At 41.1% G+C, this 15584-nt stretch overlaps 1 protein-coding gene across 5 annotated transcripts in view; it reads right to left on the reverse strand.

The window, feature by feature from the left end:
- The window catches only part of DOCK3 (dedicator of cytokinesis 3), a 675444-nt gene that overhangs the window by 282245 nt on the left and 377615 nt on the right, over positions 1-15584 (reverse strand). For all 5 annotated transcript variants that reach the window (XM_073010128.1, XM_073010127.1, XM_073010126.1 and 2 more), the window contains exons 8-9: positions 15247-15288; positions 14141-14295 (exon numbers count right to left, since the gene is read on the reverse strand). In XM_073010128.1, the coding sequence (XP_072866229.1) occupies positions 14141-14295; positions 15247-15288 (197 nt within the window). The remainder of the gene's footprint in view (positions 1-14140; positions 14296-15246; positions 15289-15584) is intronic.

A 15584-nucleotide genomic window follows, 5' to 3' on the forward strand; every position in this document is an offset into this window, starting at 1 on the left:
ATTGTGTAGTTGGATAAGTGAATATCCTCCCAGTTTTTTTTTCTCCTTGAGCACAAACATAGCTCAGGAAGCTCACAGAGTCCAACTTGGCCAAAGAAATGTATCCTTCCTTTGTATACATAAGGCAATAGATTTATATTAAGTCCTTGAAGGCAGAGGTATTTTACTGGTTTTCACTGATATCTGGGACTTAGAATAGGGCCTGGAACACTGTAGGCACTAAATACAGTCAACCTACTTTAAGCATTTAGAGAATTGTTTTGAACCTTCTATGAGACTGTTGCACATGGCTTAAGTATCTTGGGAGTAGCTCATCAACTTTTTGAGGGTAAATTTATTAGAAATGGCAGAAAGTAATTCAGAGCTAAGTTTGGTAAATGCAGATAATCAAGAAAGGTAAAATTATTTTTGTCTAATAAACAGGATGACAATAAGACTCGTTTTCCTGTGCCATTTATAAACTAGCTTTGCTTTCACTTTCTGAGATGCTAGAATTTATCTCTTCTGTTCTATTCCCTCTTTTCTGCGTGAGCATGTCACCTACTTTGCTCTGTAGTCTCACTGTAGCACAGGCTCCAGCTCTTGGACTCGTACCATCATTGATTTAGTGCATCTGCTATATACCTCTCTCCATTCTATGTCTTGGGGTGCTGACATATTTATATTTTCCATTAAAGGCCGTTGAAAGAAAAAGATATCTTTTTATATATTTAGGTTCAAAACTTAATAGCAACAATCAGGTAGACATTCAATAAAGAGTTTTAGTGTTTTGATTTGAAGAGTCCATATATAAAGGGTATTGTGGCTTTCCTGCAGTGGGAGGTGAATAGTAGTTTTAATGATAATTGAGTTCAAGATAAACAACTGGCAGAATCTATTTCCAAGGGAGTCTCTGTTCTAAATGTGCTCAGAGGGAAAGATATTTGGAGCATTCCTTCTCAGAAACCAGCAGCCATATCTCTAGAAGCCATTAAAAGTTTACACATAGACAAAATATTCTCTTTTCTAACCAAGAACTGATTTTTTAAAATTCATAATTGTATATATTTTGTATGAAATTCTAAATTTCCATTTTTCTCTCATACCGTTTAACTTTTTCTAATGAGTCATAATTATTGGACTCCTGGTTCCCATGCACTGCAAAGGAGCCATCTAGTCTCAGGGCTTACTTTTGTTTGTGCTATTTCTACAACACTATTTCTTCTGTTCTTTTGCAGCTGATTTCTAGTTACCCTAACAACAGTCACACAGCTTACTCCATGGACAGCAAGTGTACATATATGTCACTCAATTTTCCATTCTCTCTCATGAGTCTCCAGACTTTGTTTTTAAACATCATTTAGCACATTCCTCAAAATATAAATCTTGATATACTGATCCAGACTTTGTTTTTAAACACCATTTAGCACATTCCTCAAAATACAAATCCTGATATACTGATTGATTTGCTTACAGGATCCAGTACCTTGTGTTCTTCACTTCCATGTGAAGATTAAAATATCCAGTTTTTAAAATCTTGCTCTGTCTTGAGATGATCTTTAATAAATCCTGATCTATAGCCAGGCAGATATTTTACATTGCTTTGTAAATGTAAAAGAAGAGAAAATAATCCCCAGTTTATGAATAAATGCTCTGGCTCTGACAGAAACACCTCCAGTCACTAGAAGTCTGTGTCAGGGACTCAAGCCTCAGAGACCCTCAATGATTGTTACTCCAAAGACACCAGCCACAGGCCTTACAATTGAGTTGTTTCTCCAAGTACCGTGTTTTCAGATAAACACAAATTAGTTAAAATTTCCCCAGCTAAATATATTTCAACGACAACAAAACTTTTTAAAATAAGTGCAAGAAAGGTAGCAAACTTCAATCTTGTATTTTCTTTGATTCCTTCATATTTTCCTTTATCCCCAACTCTGGAAAAGCTTTAGTGGTACTTTGTAAATCTGAGGTTTAGCCAAGTGGATGCTGGGATCGGAGGGGAAGTGACTGTCTGTTTAAATCACCTTTTCTGTGAGCCTGGCTTTGAGGCAGGAGTAGAAATGGGAAAAAGCCTAGAATGCCTTAATCTGAATTCAGCTGCATTCTACACGAAGCCTTTTTTGCAACTACAGATTTAATGCTGGAACTCCATCTTGAGAGTTTATAACAATTCATTTGTTCATTTGATAAATGTTACCAGCTCATAGCAGGCTCTGTAACAGTCTTTTTTTTAGCCTTAGTTGCTAGCTGCTTTGCGTCTGCCTTGGATATGCATGGTTCAGAGGTGAGCCAGTGACATGGGCAGAGCTCATATACAGAATTTGAGATTCCCATTTCCTGCTCTCTTCTCTCCAGAACTCCCTCTAGTGGCCATACTTGCCCCAGGTTCCATCTCTTGGTACCTTAGGCTAAAAATATGGCTGGCTTTCTAATGGAGTTTTAGACACTCTATACTATGCTAGGAGTACAGCTCACTTTCAGATCAAAACCACAAAAACAGAAAATTTGCCTCATGTTGGTCTTTTTCTCCAACTTTTTACTGCCTTACAGTATCTGCCTGCTTTATTCATTTGGCAGCACTGTCAGGTAGTTTTTGGATTTTGCCCAGTGTTAATTGTAGGAGGGTCAGACTGTCAGGGACTTACTCCACCATACCAGAAATAAAATAAGCACAGTTCTACCTTTAGAAGATAGCCAGAATCCAAGCCACCATCGTCTGTCATCTGGTCACTGCAAAAACTTTCTATCTAGTTTCTTTATTTATCCTTAAGTAACTAAGGATGACATGGCTGCCAGTAATTTGATCCCTTAGCTCCACCTCATTAATTTAGAAATCATTTAGAGATCAAAGGATGAGAGGATGGGAGAAATTAAGTCTCTTCCCTGGAAGGTAGTTGCATGGTAGGTGTACCTACCCTGACAATCTTATTTAGCATAGCAAATCTCCCTTATACTTTACTTTTTCTATCCCATAACACTTATCCCTTCAAATATGATACAATTTACTTATTTTTATTTACTGTCTCTTCCTATTATGTAAGCTTCATGAGAACATGGATTTTTGTGTGTTTTATCCACTGCCATATTACTAGAGCCTATAACAGCACAAGCACATAGCAGGTGTAAAAATAAACATTTGGTGCATAAATGACTTTACCAAACACTGTAACTTCTACCTCTGATCTCACTTAATTCTCCACATTCCTCTCCTGACACAGGATTTCTTTTTATATGTGAAAAGCATCAGTTATTCTGCTCTACTTTGTCCTACGTATTATGTTTTAGGCAGAGAAGAAGTCAAATTTCTTGTAAACAATGTGAAACTCTCTAAAGAAACTGATCATTTCCTTCACTGTTTTTAACTAGACTCTGTAGGATGACACATTAAAAATTTTTCGCAGCCTAACAGCTAGACTCAGAACATAATGAGGGATGGCATATATAGAACAGCAGTTTCTGATCTTATTTTCAGATGAAAAAGGCAGGTTTAACCATAGGCCAAAGTATATATCTAAAGTAAAAGTTTCACCATGCCTATCTCTCAAAAGACTTTCACTTTAATGCTTCTGAGTAAGAGCTGATGTGTTGGGCATATATGTAGAAGCATGTCAAAATAGCCTGACCACTAGTATGAAATATACTTAGCTTTAAACCCTATTTGAATTCATTCTCTCTATATTTTCAGTTTTGAGTTATGTAACAAAATATATTAATGAAAAACTTAGCAGGGCAACAGGATTATAAAGTTTCACTTAAACATCCATTTGTTGGCCTCCTCATCCAAAGGGCACAGAAATCATTAGCTTTCTTTGTGGATGTGTGAGAAAGAGAAAGAGAGAACACTATTAATTTCTCTAGACCCTTTTAATTTTTAGGGAAAATACGTATACTGACAATCACAGACCAGAGAGCAGGGCAGAAAAAGAAAGTGATGTTAACAGTTACCAGAGACAAGGTACCAGCTCCTCTCTTATTTCTGCTGGAACTCACAGAAAATCCTTGTGAAAATGTTGGTTAGTGAGCTGGAGTCTATGTCCTGGACCAAGTTAAGACAGGCTAGACTGTACCATGGGGCCTAGGGTCAAAGGACCAAGACTAAATTGCAGGTCTATTAGTAGACTGCCTAAATCCTACGGATAAGCTCCAGCTGCATTACATACATTACCTCTTTTGCAGACGGAAACAAAACTGTTTGCTTTAATAAAAAAGTGCTCACCCATCATTTTAAAATAAAATTCATCTTCAGGGTCCCCTAAAATTTTCACAGATGCAGATTATCTCATTTAGGTAGAATGCTTGACTCTCAGGGACAGCCCTCTATTTCAATTATAGAAGCAGCTGATTTTCAACAAAAAGTTTATTTTATGCAAGGGTATCTTGAATGCTGAAAAAACTCCAAGAGAATAAGAATGGGACTTTGGGTCAGGCACGGTGGCTCACACCTGTAATCCCAACATTCTGGGAGGCTGAGGCAGGCAGATAATAAGGTCAGGAGTTCAAGATTAGCCTGGCAAACATGGTGAAACCCTACCTCTAATAAAAATACAAAAATTAGCTGGGTGTGGTCGTGGGCACCTGTAATCCCAGCTACTCAGGAGGCTGAGGCAGGAGAATACCTTGAAACCAGAAGGCGGAGGTTGCAGTGAGCCGAGATCGCGTCACTGCACTCCAGCCTGGGTGAAAGAGCAAAACTCCAATCGGTGGCTGGCAAGATGGCCAAACAGGAACAGATCTGGTCTGTAGCTCCCAGCGAGATCAACGCAGAAGGCAGGTTTTTCTGCATTTCCAATTGAGGTACCCAGCTCATCTCACTGGGGCTGGTTAGACAGTGGGTACAGCCCATGGAGGGTGAGTTGAAGCAGGGTGGGGCGTTGGCTCACCAGGGAAGTGCAAGGGGTCAGGGAACTCCCTCTCCTAGCCAAGGAAAGCCGTGAGGGACTGTGCCATAAAGGACAGTGCGCTCTTACTATGCTTTCCCCACGGTCTTCTCAATCCACAGACCAGGAGATTCCCTCAGGTGCCTACACCACCAGGGCCCTAGATTTCAAGCACAAAACTAGGCGGACGTTTGGGCAGATACTGAGCTAGCTGCAGGAGGTTTTTTTTGTACCCCAGTGGTGCCTGGAACGCCAGCGAGACAGAACCGTTAACTCCCCTGGAAAGGGGGAGCCACGGAGCCAAGTGGTTTAGCTCAGCAGATCCCACGGCCATGGAGCCCACCCAGGAAGCTAAGATTCACAGACTTGAAATTCTTGCTGCCAGCACAGCACTCTGAATTCAACCTGGGATGCTCGAGCTTAGTAAGGGGAGGGCCAGCCACCATTACTGAGGCTTCAATAGGTGGTTTTCCCCTTACAATGTGAAGAAAGCCACCTGGAAGTTCAAACTGGGTGGAGCCCACTGCGCTCAGCAAAGCCTCTGTAGCCAGACTGCCTCTCTAGATTCCTCCACCAGGGCATCTCTGAAAGAAAATCAGCAACCCCAGTCAGGGGCTTATAGAACAAACTCCCATCTTCCTGGGACAGAGCACCTGGGGGAAGGGGCGGCTGTGGGCACTTAAATGCTCCTGTCTGTGAATCTGAAGAGAGCAATGGAACTCCAAGCACAGCGCTTGAACTCTGCTAAGGGACAGACTGTCTCTTCAAGAGGATCCCTGACCCCTGTGCCTCCTGACTGGGAGACATCTCCCAGCACGGGTCAACAGACACCTCATAAAGGAGGCTCTGGCTGGCATCTGGCAGGTGCCCCTCTTGGACAAAGCTTCCAGAAGAAGGAACACGGCTGTTCTGCAGCTTCCGCTGGTGATACCCAGGCAAACAGGGTCTAGAGAGGACCTCCTGCAAACTCCAGAAGACCTGCAGCAGAGGAGCCTGTTAGAAGGAAAACTAACAAACAGAAAGAAATAGCACCAAGATCAACAAAAAGGATGACCAGACATAAACTCCATCCGAAGGTCACGAACAGCAAAGACCAAAGGTGGATAAATCCAAGAAGATGAGGAAAAACAAGTGCAAAAAGGCTGAAAATTCCAAAAACCAGAACACCTCTACACCTCTTCTCCTCCAAAGGATCACAACTCCTCGCCAGCAAGGCAACAAAACTGGACAGACAATGAGTTAGGTGAACTGACAGAAGTAGACTTCCGAAGGTGGGTAATAACAAACTCCTCCAAGCTAAAGGAGCATGTTCTAACCCAATGCAAGGAAGCTAAGAACCTTGAAAAAAGGTTAGAGGAATTGCTGGCTACAATAACGAGCTTAGAGGAAGAACATAAATGACCCAACGGAGCAGAAAAACACAGCACAAGAACTTCGTGAAGCATACAAGATGACATGATTGTATATTTAGAAAATCCCATCATCTCAGCCCAAAATCTCCTTAAGCTGATAAGCAACTTCAGCAAAGTCTCAGGATACAAAATCAATGTGCAAAAATCACAAGCATTCTTATACACCAATAACAGGCAAACAGAGAGCCAAATCCTGAGTGAACTCTCATTCACAATAGCTTCAAAGAGAATAAAATACCCAGGAATCCAACTTATAAGGGATGTGAAGGAACTCTTCAAGGAGAACTACAAACCACTGCTCAATGACATAAAAGAGGGCACAAACAAATGGAAGAACATTCCATGCTCATGGATAGGAAGAATCAATATTGTGAAAATGGCCAAACTGCCCCAGGTAATTTATAGATTCAATGCCATCCCCATCAAGCCACCAATGACTTTCTTCACAGAACTGGAAAAAAACTACTTTAAAGTTCATATGGAACCAAAAAAGAGCCTGCATTGCCAAGAAAATCCTAAGCAAAAAGAACAAAGCTGGAGGCATCACTCTACCTGACTTCAAACTGTACCACAAGGCTACAGTAATCAAAACAGTATGGTACTGGTAACAAAACAGAGATATAGACCAATGGAACAGAACAGAGCTCTCAGAAATAATACTACATATCTACAACCATCTGATCTTTGACAAACTTGACAAAAACAAGAAATGGGGAAAGGATTCCCTATTTAATAAATGGTGCTGGGAAAACTGGCTAGCCACATGCAGAAAGCTGAAACTGGATTCCTTCCTTACACCTTATAGAAAAAGTAATTCAAGATGGATTAAAGACTTAAATGTTAGACCTAAAATCATAAAAACCCTAGAAGACAACCTAGGCAATACCATTCAGGACATACACATGGGCAAGAACTTCATGTCTAAAACACCAAAAGCAATGGCAACAAAAGCCAAAATTGACAAATGAGATCTAATTAACTAAAGAGCTTCTGCATAGCAAAAGAAACTACTATCAGAGTGAACAGGCAACCTACAGAATGGGAGAAAATTTTTGCAATCTACCCATCTGACAAAGGGCTAATATCCAGAATTGACAAATAACTCAAACAAATTTACAAGAAAATATCAAACATCCCCATCAACAAGTGGGCAAAGGATATGAACAGACACTTCTCAAAACAAGACATTTATGCAGCCAACAGACACATGAAAAAATACTCAACATCACTGGCCATCAGAGAAATGTAAATCAAAACCACAATGAGATACCATCCCACACCAGTTAGAATGGTGAGCATTAAAAAGTCAGGAAACAACAGGTCTGGAGAGGATGTGGAGAAATAGGAACACTTTTACACTGTTGGTGGGACTGTAAACTAGTTCAACCATTGTGCAAGACAGTGTGGCGATTCCTCAAGGATCTAGAACTAGAAATACCATTTGACCCAGCCATCCCATTACTGGGTATATCCCCAAAGGATTATAAATCATGCTGCTATAAGGACACATGCACACATACGTTTACTGCGGCACTATTTCCAATAGCAAAGACTTGGAACCAACCCAAATGTCCATCAATGATAGACTGGATTAAGAAACTGTGGCACATATATACCATCGAATACTATGCAGTCATAAAAAAGGATGAGTTCACATCCTTTGTAGGGACATGGATGCAGCTGGAAACCATCATTCTGAGCAAACTATCGCAAGGACAGAAAAACCAAAGACCTCATGTTCTCACTCATAGGTGGGAATTGCACAATGACAACACTTGGACACAGGAAGGGGAACATCACGCACCAGGGCCTATTGGGGGCTGGGGAGCAAGGTGAGGGACAACATTAGAAGATATACCTAATGTAAATGATGAGTAAATGGGTGCAACACACCAACATGACACACGTATACATACATAACAAACCTGCACATTGTGCACATGTACCCTAGAACTTAAAGTATAATAATAAAAAAAGGTTAAACTGAAAAAAAAGTAGCCAAATCAATAAAGTGGAAGAAAGGATATCAGAGATTGAAGATCAACTTAATGAAATAAAGCGTGAAGAAAAGATTAGAGGAAAAAACAAATGAAAAGGAATGAACAAAGCCTCCAAGAAATATGGGACTATGTGAAAAGACCAAACCTATGTTTGATTGGTGTACCTGAAAGTGACGGGAAGAATGGAATGAAGTTGGAAAACCCTCTTCAGGATATTACGCAGGAGAACTTCCCCAGCCTAGTAAGACAGGCCAACATTCAAATTCAGGAAATACAGAGACCACCACAAAGATACTCCTCGAGAAGAGCAACCCCAAGACACAAGAGCAACCCCAAGACACATAATCGTCAGATTCGCCAAGGTTGAAAGGAAGAAAAAAATGTTAAAGGCAGCCAGAGAGAAAGGTTGAGTTACCCACAAAGGGAAACCCATCAGACTAACAGCAGATCTCTCTGCAGAAGCCTTACAAGTCAGAGAGAGTGCGGGCCAACATTCAACATTCTTAAAGAAAATAATTTTCAACCCGGAATTTCATATCCAGCCAAACTAAGCTTTATAAGCAAAAGAGAAATAAAATCCTTTACAGACAAGCAAATGCTGAGAGATTTTGTCACCACCAGGCCTGCCTTACAAGGGCTCCTGAAGGAAGCACTAAATATGGAAAAGAACAACCAGTACCAGCCACTGCAAAAACATACCAAATTGTAAAGACGATTGACACTATGAAGAAACTGTATCAACGAATGGGCAAAATAACCAGCTAGCATCATAATGACAGGATTAAATTCATACATAACAATATTAACCTTAAATGTAAACGGGCTAAATGCCCCAATTAAAAGACATAGACTGGTAAATTGGATAAAGAGTCAAGACCCATCAGGAGACCCATCTCACATGCAAAGACATACAAAGGCTCAAAATAAAGGTATGGAGGAATATTTACTAAGCGAAAAGAAAAGAACAGAACAGAAAAGAAAAGAAAAAAGAAAAGAGAAAAGAAAAGAAAAGAAAGAAGCAGGGGTTGAAATCCTAGTCTCTTATAAAACAGACTTTAAACCAACAAAGATCAAAAAAGACAAAGAAGGGCATTACATAATGGTAAAGAGATCAATGCAACAAGACTGATCTTGTTGATATTGATATATTGGGTGCATATATATTAACTATTCTAAATATATATGCACCCAATACAGGAGCACCCAGATTCATAAAGCAAATTCTTAGAGAGCTACAAAGAGACTTAGACTCCCACACAATAATAGTGGGAAATATCTAAAAGCTATGCCCTAACATCACAATTAAAAGAACTGGTGAAGCAAGAGCAAACAAATTCAAAACCTAGCAGAATATAAGAAATAACTAAGATCAGGACACAACTGAAGTAGATAAAGACACGAACAACTTCAAAAAAAATCAGTGAATCCAGGAGTTTGTTTTTTGAAAAGATCAACAAAATAGATAGACCGTTAGCCAGACTAATAAAGAAGAAAAGAGAAAAATGAAATAGACACAAAGAAAATGATAAAGGGGATATTACCATTCATCACACAAAAATATAAACTACCATCAGAGAATAAACATCTCTACGCAAATAAACTAGAAAAATATGGAAAAAATGGATAAATTCCTGGACACATACACCCTCCCAATACTAAACTGGAAAGAAGTCAAATCCCTGAATAGACCAACAAGTTCTAAAATGGAGGCAGTAATTAGTAGCCTACCAACCAAAATAAGCCCAAGACCAGAGAGATTCACAGCCGAATTCCACCACAGGCACAAAGAGGAGCTGGTATTATTCCTTTTGAAACTATTCCAAATAATAGAAAAAGAGGGAATCCTCCCTAACTCATTTTATGAGGCCAGCATTTAACCTGATACGAAAACCTGGAAGAGACACAACAACAAAAAAGAGAAAATTTTGAGCCAATATCCCTGATGAACATCGATGCAAAAATCCTCAATAAAATACTGGCAAACCCAATTCCAGCAGCACATCAAAAAGCTTATCCACCATGATCAAGTCGGCTTCATCCCTGGGGGGCAAGGCTCATTCAACATATGCAAATCAATAAACGTAATCCATCACAAAAACAGAACCAATAACAAAAACCACATGATTATCTGAATAGACGCAAAAAAAGCCTTTGATAAAATTCAACACCCCTTCATGCTAAAAACTCTCAATAAACTAGGTATTGATGGAACGTATCTCAAAATAGTAAGAGCTATTTATGACAAACCCACAGCCAGTATCATACTGAATGGGCAAAAGCTGGAAGCATTCTCTTTGAAAACTGGCACAAGACAAGGATGCCCTCTTCTCTCACCACTCCTATTCCACATAGTATAAATATTAGAAGTTCTGGCCAGGGCAGTCAGGCAAGAGAAAGAAATAAAGGAAAGAGAGGAAGTCAAATTGTCCCTGTTTGCAGATGATATGATTGTAAATTTAGAAAACCCCATCATCTCAGCCCCAAATCTCCTTAAGCTGATAAGTAACTTCAGCAAAGTCTTAGGATACAAAATCAATGTGCAAACATCACAAGCATTCCTATACACCAATAATAGATGAGCAAAGAGCAAAATCATGAGCGAACTCCCATTCACAACTGCTACAAAGACACTAAAATACCTAGGAATACAACTTACAAGGGATGTGAAGGACCTCTGCAAGGAGAACTACAAACCACTGCTCAAGGATACCAGAGAGGACACAAACAAATGGAAAAACATTCCATGCTCATGGATAGGAAGAATCAATAACATGAAAATGGCCATACTGCCCAAAGTAATTTATAGATTCAATGCCATCCCCATCAAGCTACTACTGACTTTCTTCACAGAATTGGAAAAAACTACTTTAAATTTCATATGGAACCAAAAAAAGAGCCTGCATAGCCAAGACAATCCTAAGCAAAAAGAACAAAGCTGGAGGCATCACTCTACCTGACTTCAAACTGTACTACAAGACTACAGTAACCAAAACAGCGTATTACTAGTACCAAAACAGATATATAGACCAATGGAACAGAAGAGAGGCCTCAGAAATAATACCACACATCTACAACCATCTGATCTTTGACAAACTTAACACAAACAAGCAATGGGGAAATGACTCCCTATTTAATAAATGGTGTTGGGAAAACTGGCTAGCCACATGCAGAAAACTGCAACTGAACCCCTTCCTTACACCTTACACAAAAATTAACTCAAGATGGATTAAATTGCTGCCTGTTCTTTCCTCTGGAAGCTTCGTCGCAGAGGGGCAACTGCCAGATGCCAGCAAGAACTCTCTTGCATGAGGTGTCTATAGGCCCTTACTGGGAGGTGTCTCCCAGTCAGGATACATGGGGGTCAGGGACCCACTTGAGGAGGCAGTTTGACCCTTAGGAGAGCTCAAACGCTGTTCCAGGAGGTCTGCTGTGCTCTTCAGAGACATCAGGCAGGGACTTTTAAGTCTCCTGAAGCTTCACCCACAGCCGCTCCTTCCCCCAGGTGCTCTGTCCCAGGGAGACAGGGGTTTTATCTGTAAGTCCCTGACTGGGGTTGCTGCCTTTTTTTCAGAGATGCCCTGCCCAGAGAGGAGAAATCTGGTAGTCTGGACACAGCAGCCTTACTGAGCTGCAGTAGGCTCCACCCAGTTCAAACTTCCTAGTGGCTTTGTTTATACTGTTGAGCATAAAACCACCTACTCACGCAACAAGCAATGGGGAAATAACTTCCTATTTAATAAATGGTGTTGGGAAAACTGGCTAGCCATATGCAGAAAACTGCAACTGAACCCCTTCCTTACACCTTATACAAAAATTAACTCAAGATGGATTAAATTGCTGCCTGTTCTTTCCACTGGAAGCTTCGTCGCAGAGGGGCAACTGCCTCAGTAAGGCAGATGTCCCTCGCCGCACCAAGCTGGAGTGGCCTAGGTTGATCTCAGTCTGCTGCTGTGCTGGCAGTGAGAATTTCAAGCCAGTGAATCTTAGTTTGCTAGGCTCTATGGGAGTGGCACCCACCAAGCCAGACCACTTGGCTCCCTGGCTTCAGCACCCCTTTCCAGGGGAGTGAACAGTTCTGTCTCGCTGGCATTCCAGGTGTCACTGGGTTATGGAGAAAAAAACTGCAGCTATTTGGGTGTCTGCCCAAATGGCTACCCAGTTTTGTGCTTGAAATCCAAGTATCTGGTGGGTTAGGCACCAGAGGGAATCTCCTGGTCTGTGGGTTGCAAAGACCATGGGATAAGCGCAGTATCTGGGCCAGAGTGCACGGTTCCTCAGGCTCAGTCCCTCATGGCTTCCCTTGGGTAGGGGAGAAAATTTCCCAACCCCTTGCGCTTCTCGGGTAAGGGGATGCCCCACCCTGCTTCGGTTTGCCCTCCATGGGCTGCATCTACTGTCCAGCCAGTCCCAATGAGATGAACTGGGTACCTCAGTTGAAAATGCAGAAATCACCCGACTGCTGCATCGATCTTGCTGGGAGCTGCAGACCAGAGCTGTTCCTATTTGGCCATCTTGCCGGCAATCCACCTTTTTTCTTTTTCTTTTTTTTTTTTTTGAGACCAAGTCTTGCACTGTCAGTCAGGCTATAGTGCAGTGGCGCGATCCTGACTCACTGCAACCTCCGCCTCCTGGGTGGAACTGATTCTCCTGCCTCAGCCTCCGGAATAGCTGGGCTTACAGGAGCCCACCAACACGCCCAGCTAATTTTTTGCATTTTTGTTAGAGATGGGGTTTCACTATGTTGGTCAGGCTGGTCTCGAACTCCTGACTTCGAGATTCACCCTCCTCAGCCTCCCAAAGTGCTGGGATTACAGTCGTGAGCCATCGCGCCCGGGCCACAATAATGGAATAGTTTTATCTGTTTCATATATTGGACTTTCTCATAAAATTTAGCTTGAAGAAAGGATTTTTACACACACACACACTCACACACACACACTCACATACACACACTCACACAAAATAGAGTTTACAAAAAATCTGGGTAGGAAAAGAACAACAGCCAGAATCTATACCCACACAGTCCTGGCCCATAGTCTTGCCTGTGTGCAACAGTTTTAGCTTTCATCAATACCACTACTACTTTCTCTACAATAACTGTCCCAAGGGCACATACTAGGAGCCATTGGTGATAAGGAAAATTCACATGTCCTGATCAATGGGTGCATCATTTTATTCCTATGCCAAAGTAAAGCATAGTGTATTAATATTTTTGTCAAGATCAGAGGCACTGTGGGGCATGCAAATTAACTGTTTTTCTTTTGCATTCTGCTTTAACTTCCATTTCTAATTTTCCCACGTGATGTATAATTGGAAAAGTGAAAAATCTGCTTTCAAATTTTAAGTACTAAAGCAAGTAAAAGCCATAAAGCACTCCTAACACAAGAAGTTTCCAAGCAATGTAAAAGAAACCCAGAAGATGCTCTCCTTTCATGGGCTGCCCCAGACAAGACACCATCAGCCCCTTTTTTCTGCAAAACCTCTCTTCCACAGCAACAAGCCAAGGCCCAGGGCTTCCTGCACTCTGGAACTGTGTGTCTCTGCTGCATTTGCCTGGTTCTATGTTTCTCCTGTGACTTTTCTTGGTATTAAATAGATGCATCCTTTTCTCTCTGTGACGTGGTGGCAAAGACTCAATTTTGAGCTTCTATGTGGAAAAAGGCATAAAAAAGGCGGCCACCCATGGTATGGTTTAGATGACTTAAGGGCACACAGGGAATTGGGGCCAAAACTCCTAGCTAATGAGATGAGGTTACCTTATCTTGTTTTGCCTCTTCTGTGCATCTGTCTTCTCTGAAGGTCAGAAATGCCTATGACCCATACCATCCTAATATAGAATCACAACCTCACCAGAATTTCAGGTGACTCTCACCTGATCTGCTTGCCTTCCCTCATGTCATATAAGGAAAAGAAGACATCGGTATCTTCCCCAATAGTATTGTAAGTGAAACTCTTCAGGCTGAGGAAGAAGTGATGTGGCACTGGCATCCGACATGTTTCCCCATGACGTGGGCGCATTGTATCTACCTAGTGAGGAAGAAGAAAACCCGGTGATTTTTATTTTAGTTTTTATATTGATCATTAAAAGGTGCAAACTAAATTACAAACTCTTTTCACACTACTGAAGGAGATTATTTGAGAAAATGAAGATGTTTTCTTTGCTTGTAGGGGATGCTGCATCAACAGACTTGGGTTGAGGTGGGCAAGCAAGCAGCTGGGAGGAATAAACAGTGAAAGAAATACAGGGACAGTAATTCCAACTTACAAGTGAACTAAAGATCTCCACTAGGTGACAAACATCTTAATTCTCCAGGAAACCATTTTCTTTTTTTCTTTTTCTTTTTTTTTTTTTTTTTTTTGAGACAGAGTCTCACTCTGCCACCCAGACTGGAGTGCAATAGCATGATCTCGGCTCACTGCACCTCTTACTCCAGGGTTCAAGCAATTCTCCCTCAGCCTCCCATGTAGCTGGGATTACAGGCACTCACCACCATGCCCAGCTAATTTTTGTATTTTTAGTGGAGACGGGTTTCACCATGTTGGCCAGGCTGGTCTCAAACTCCTGACTTCAGGTGATCCACCTGCCTCAGCCTCCCAAAGTGCTGGGATTACAGGCATGAGCCACCGCGTCCCACCCAGAAAACCATTTTCAAAGTCATTTTTAAGAAATGCCATTATGACCCCAATGCACTTGATTTACACTGTTACCCGGTAATAGTTACGATTCTAAATAACATTTTTATTTTCTCCCAGATTGATTCATTTTAGTTTCAGTCTGCTTTAATTGTGCTTATGCAAATTTGCACAGTAGAAGTAGAGTCTGGCCAAGACTGTTTAGAGGTCAAGGCTCCTCAGATAAAGACACCACACAGTCGAGAAGTCAGTGGTGTCTGTCATTTCCTGGTGTATTCATATGTTGTAATCTCTTAATAGAAAAAGTTGAGGGGAAAGGCTGGAAGACCCAGGAAAGCCACTTACCTGGGATGTGCTTTGCTGTACACTCTGCCGACTAGATAAATGCTATGGAAAGAAGGAAAGAAAAATAAACTCTACCAGGAAAGAAACTAAATTTTATTAAGTACTTTCGATATGCTGGGCAGTCTACTATGCCTTTTATATTCATGATCTCATTTGATACTGATAACTCTGTAAAATAAGTGTTACTCATTATTTGGTGGAGACAACTAAGGCCTAGAGTAAGGACATGATTTGCTGAAGGTCACATAGCAACAAAGTGGCAAAGTCCAGATTCAAACCTTAGCCCTTCAGATCTGACTAACAGACAAGTCACAAGTGGGTGACTGCCACTAAATTTT

This window comes from Chlorocebus sabaeus, chromosome 22 (assembly GCF_047675955.1).
Source record: "Chlorocebus sabaeus isolate Y175 chromosome 22, mChlSab1.0.hap1, whole genome shotgun sequence".
Classification (NCBI taxonomy): domain Eukaryota; kingdom Metazoa; phylum Chordata; class Mammalia; order Primates; family Cercopithecidae; genus Chlorocebus; species Chlorocebus sabaeus.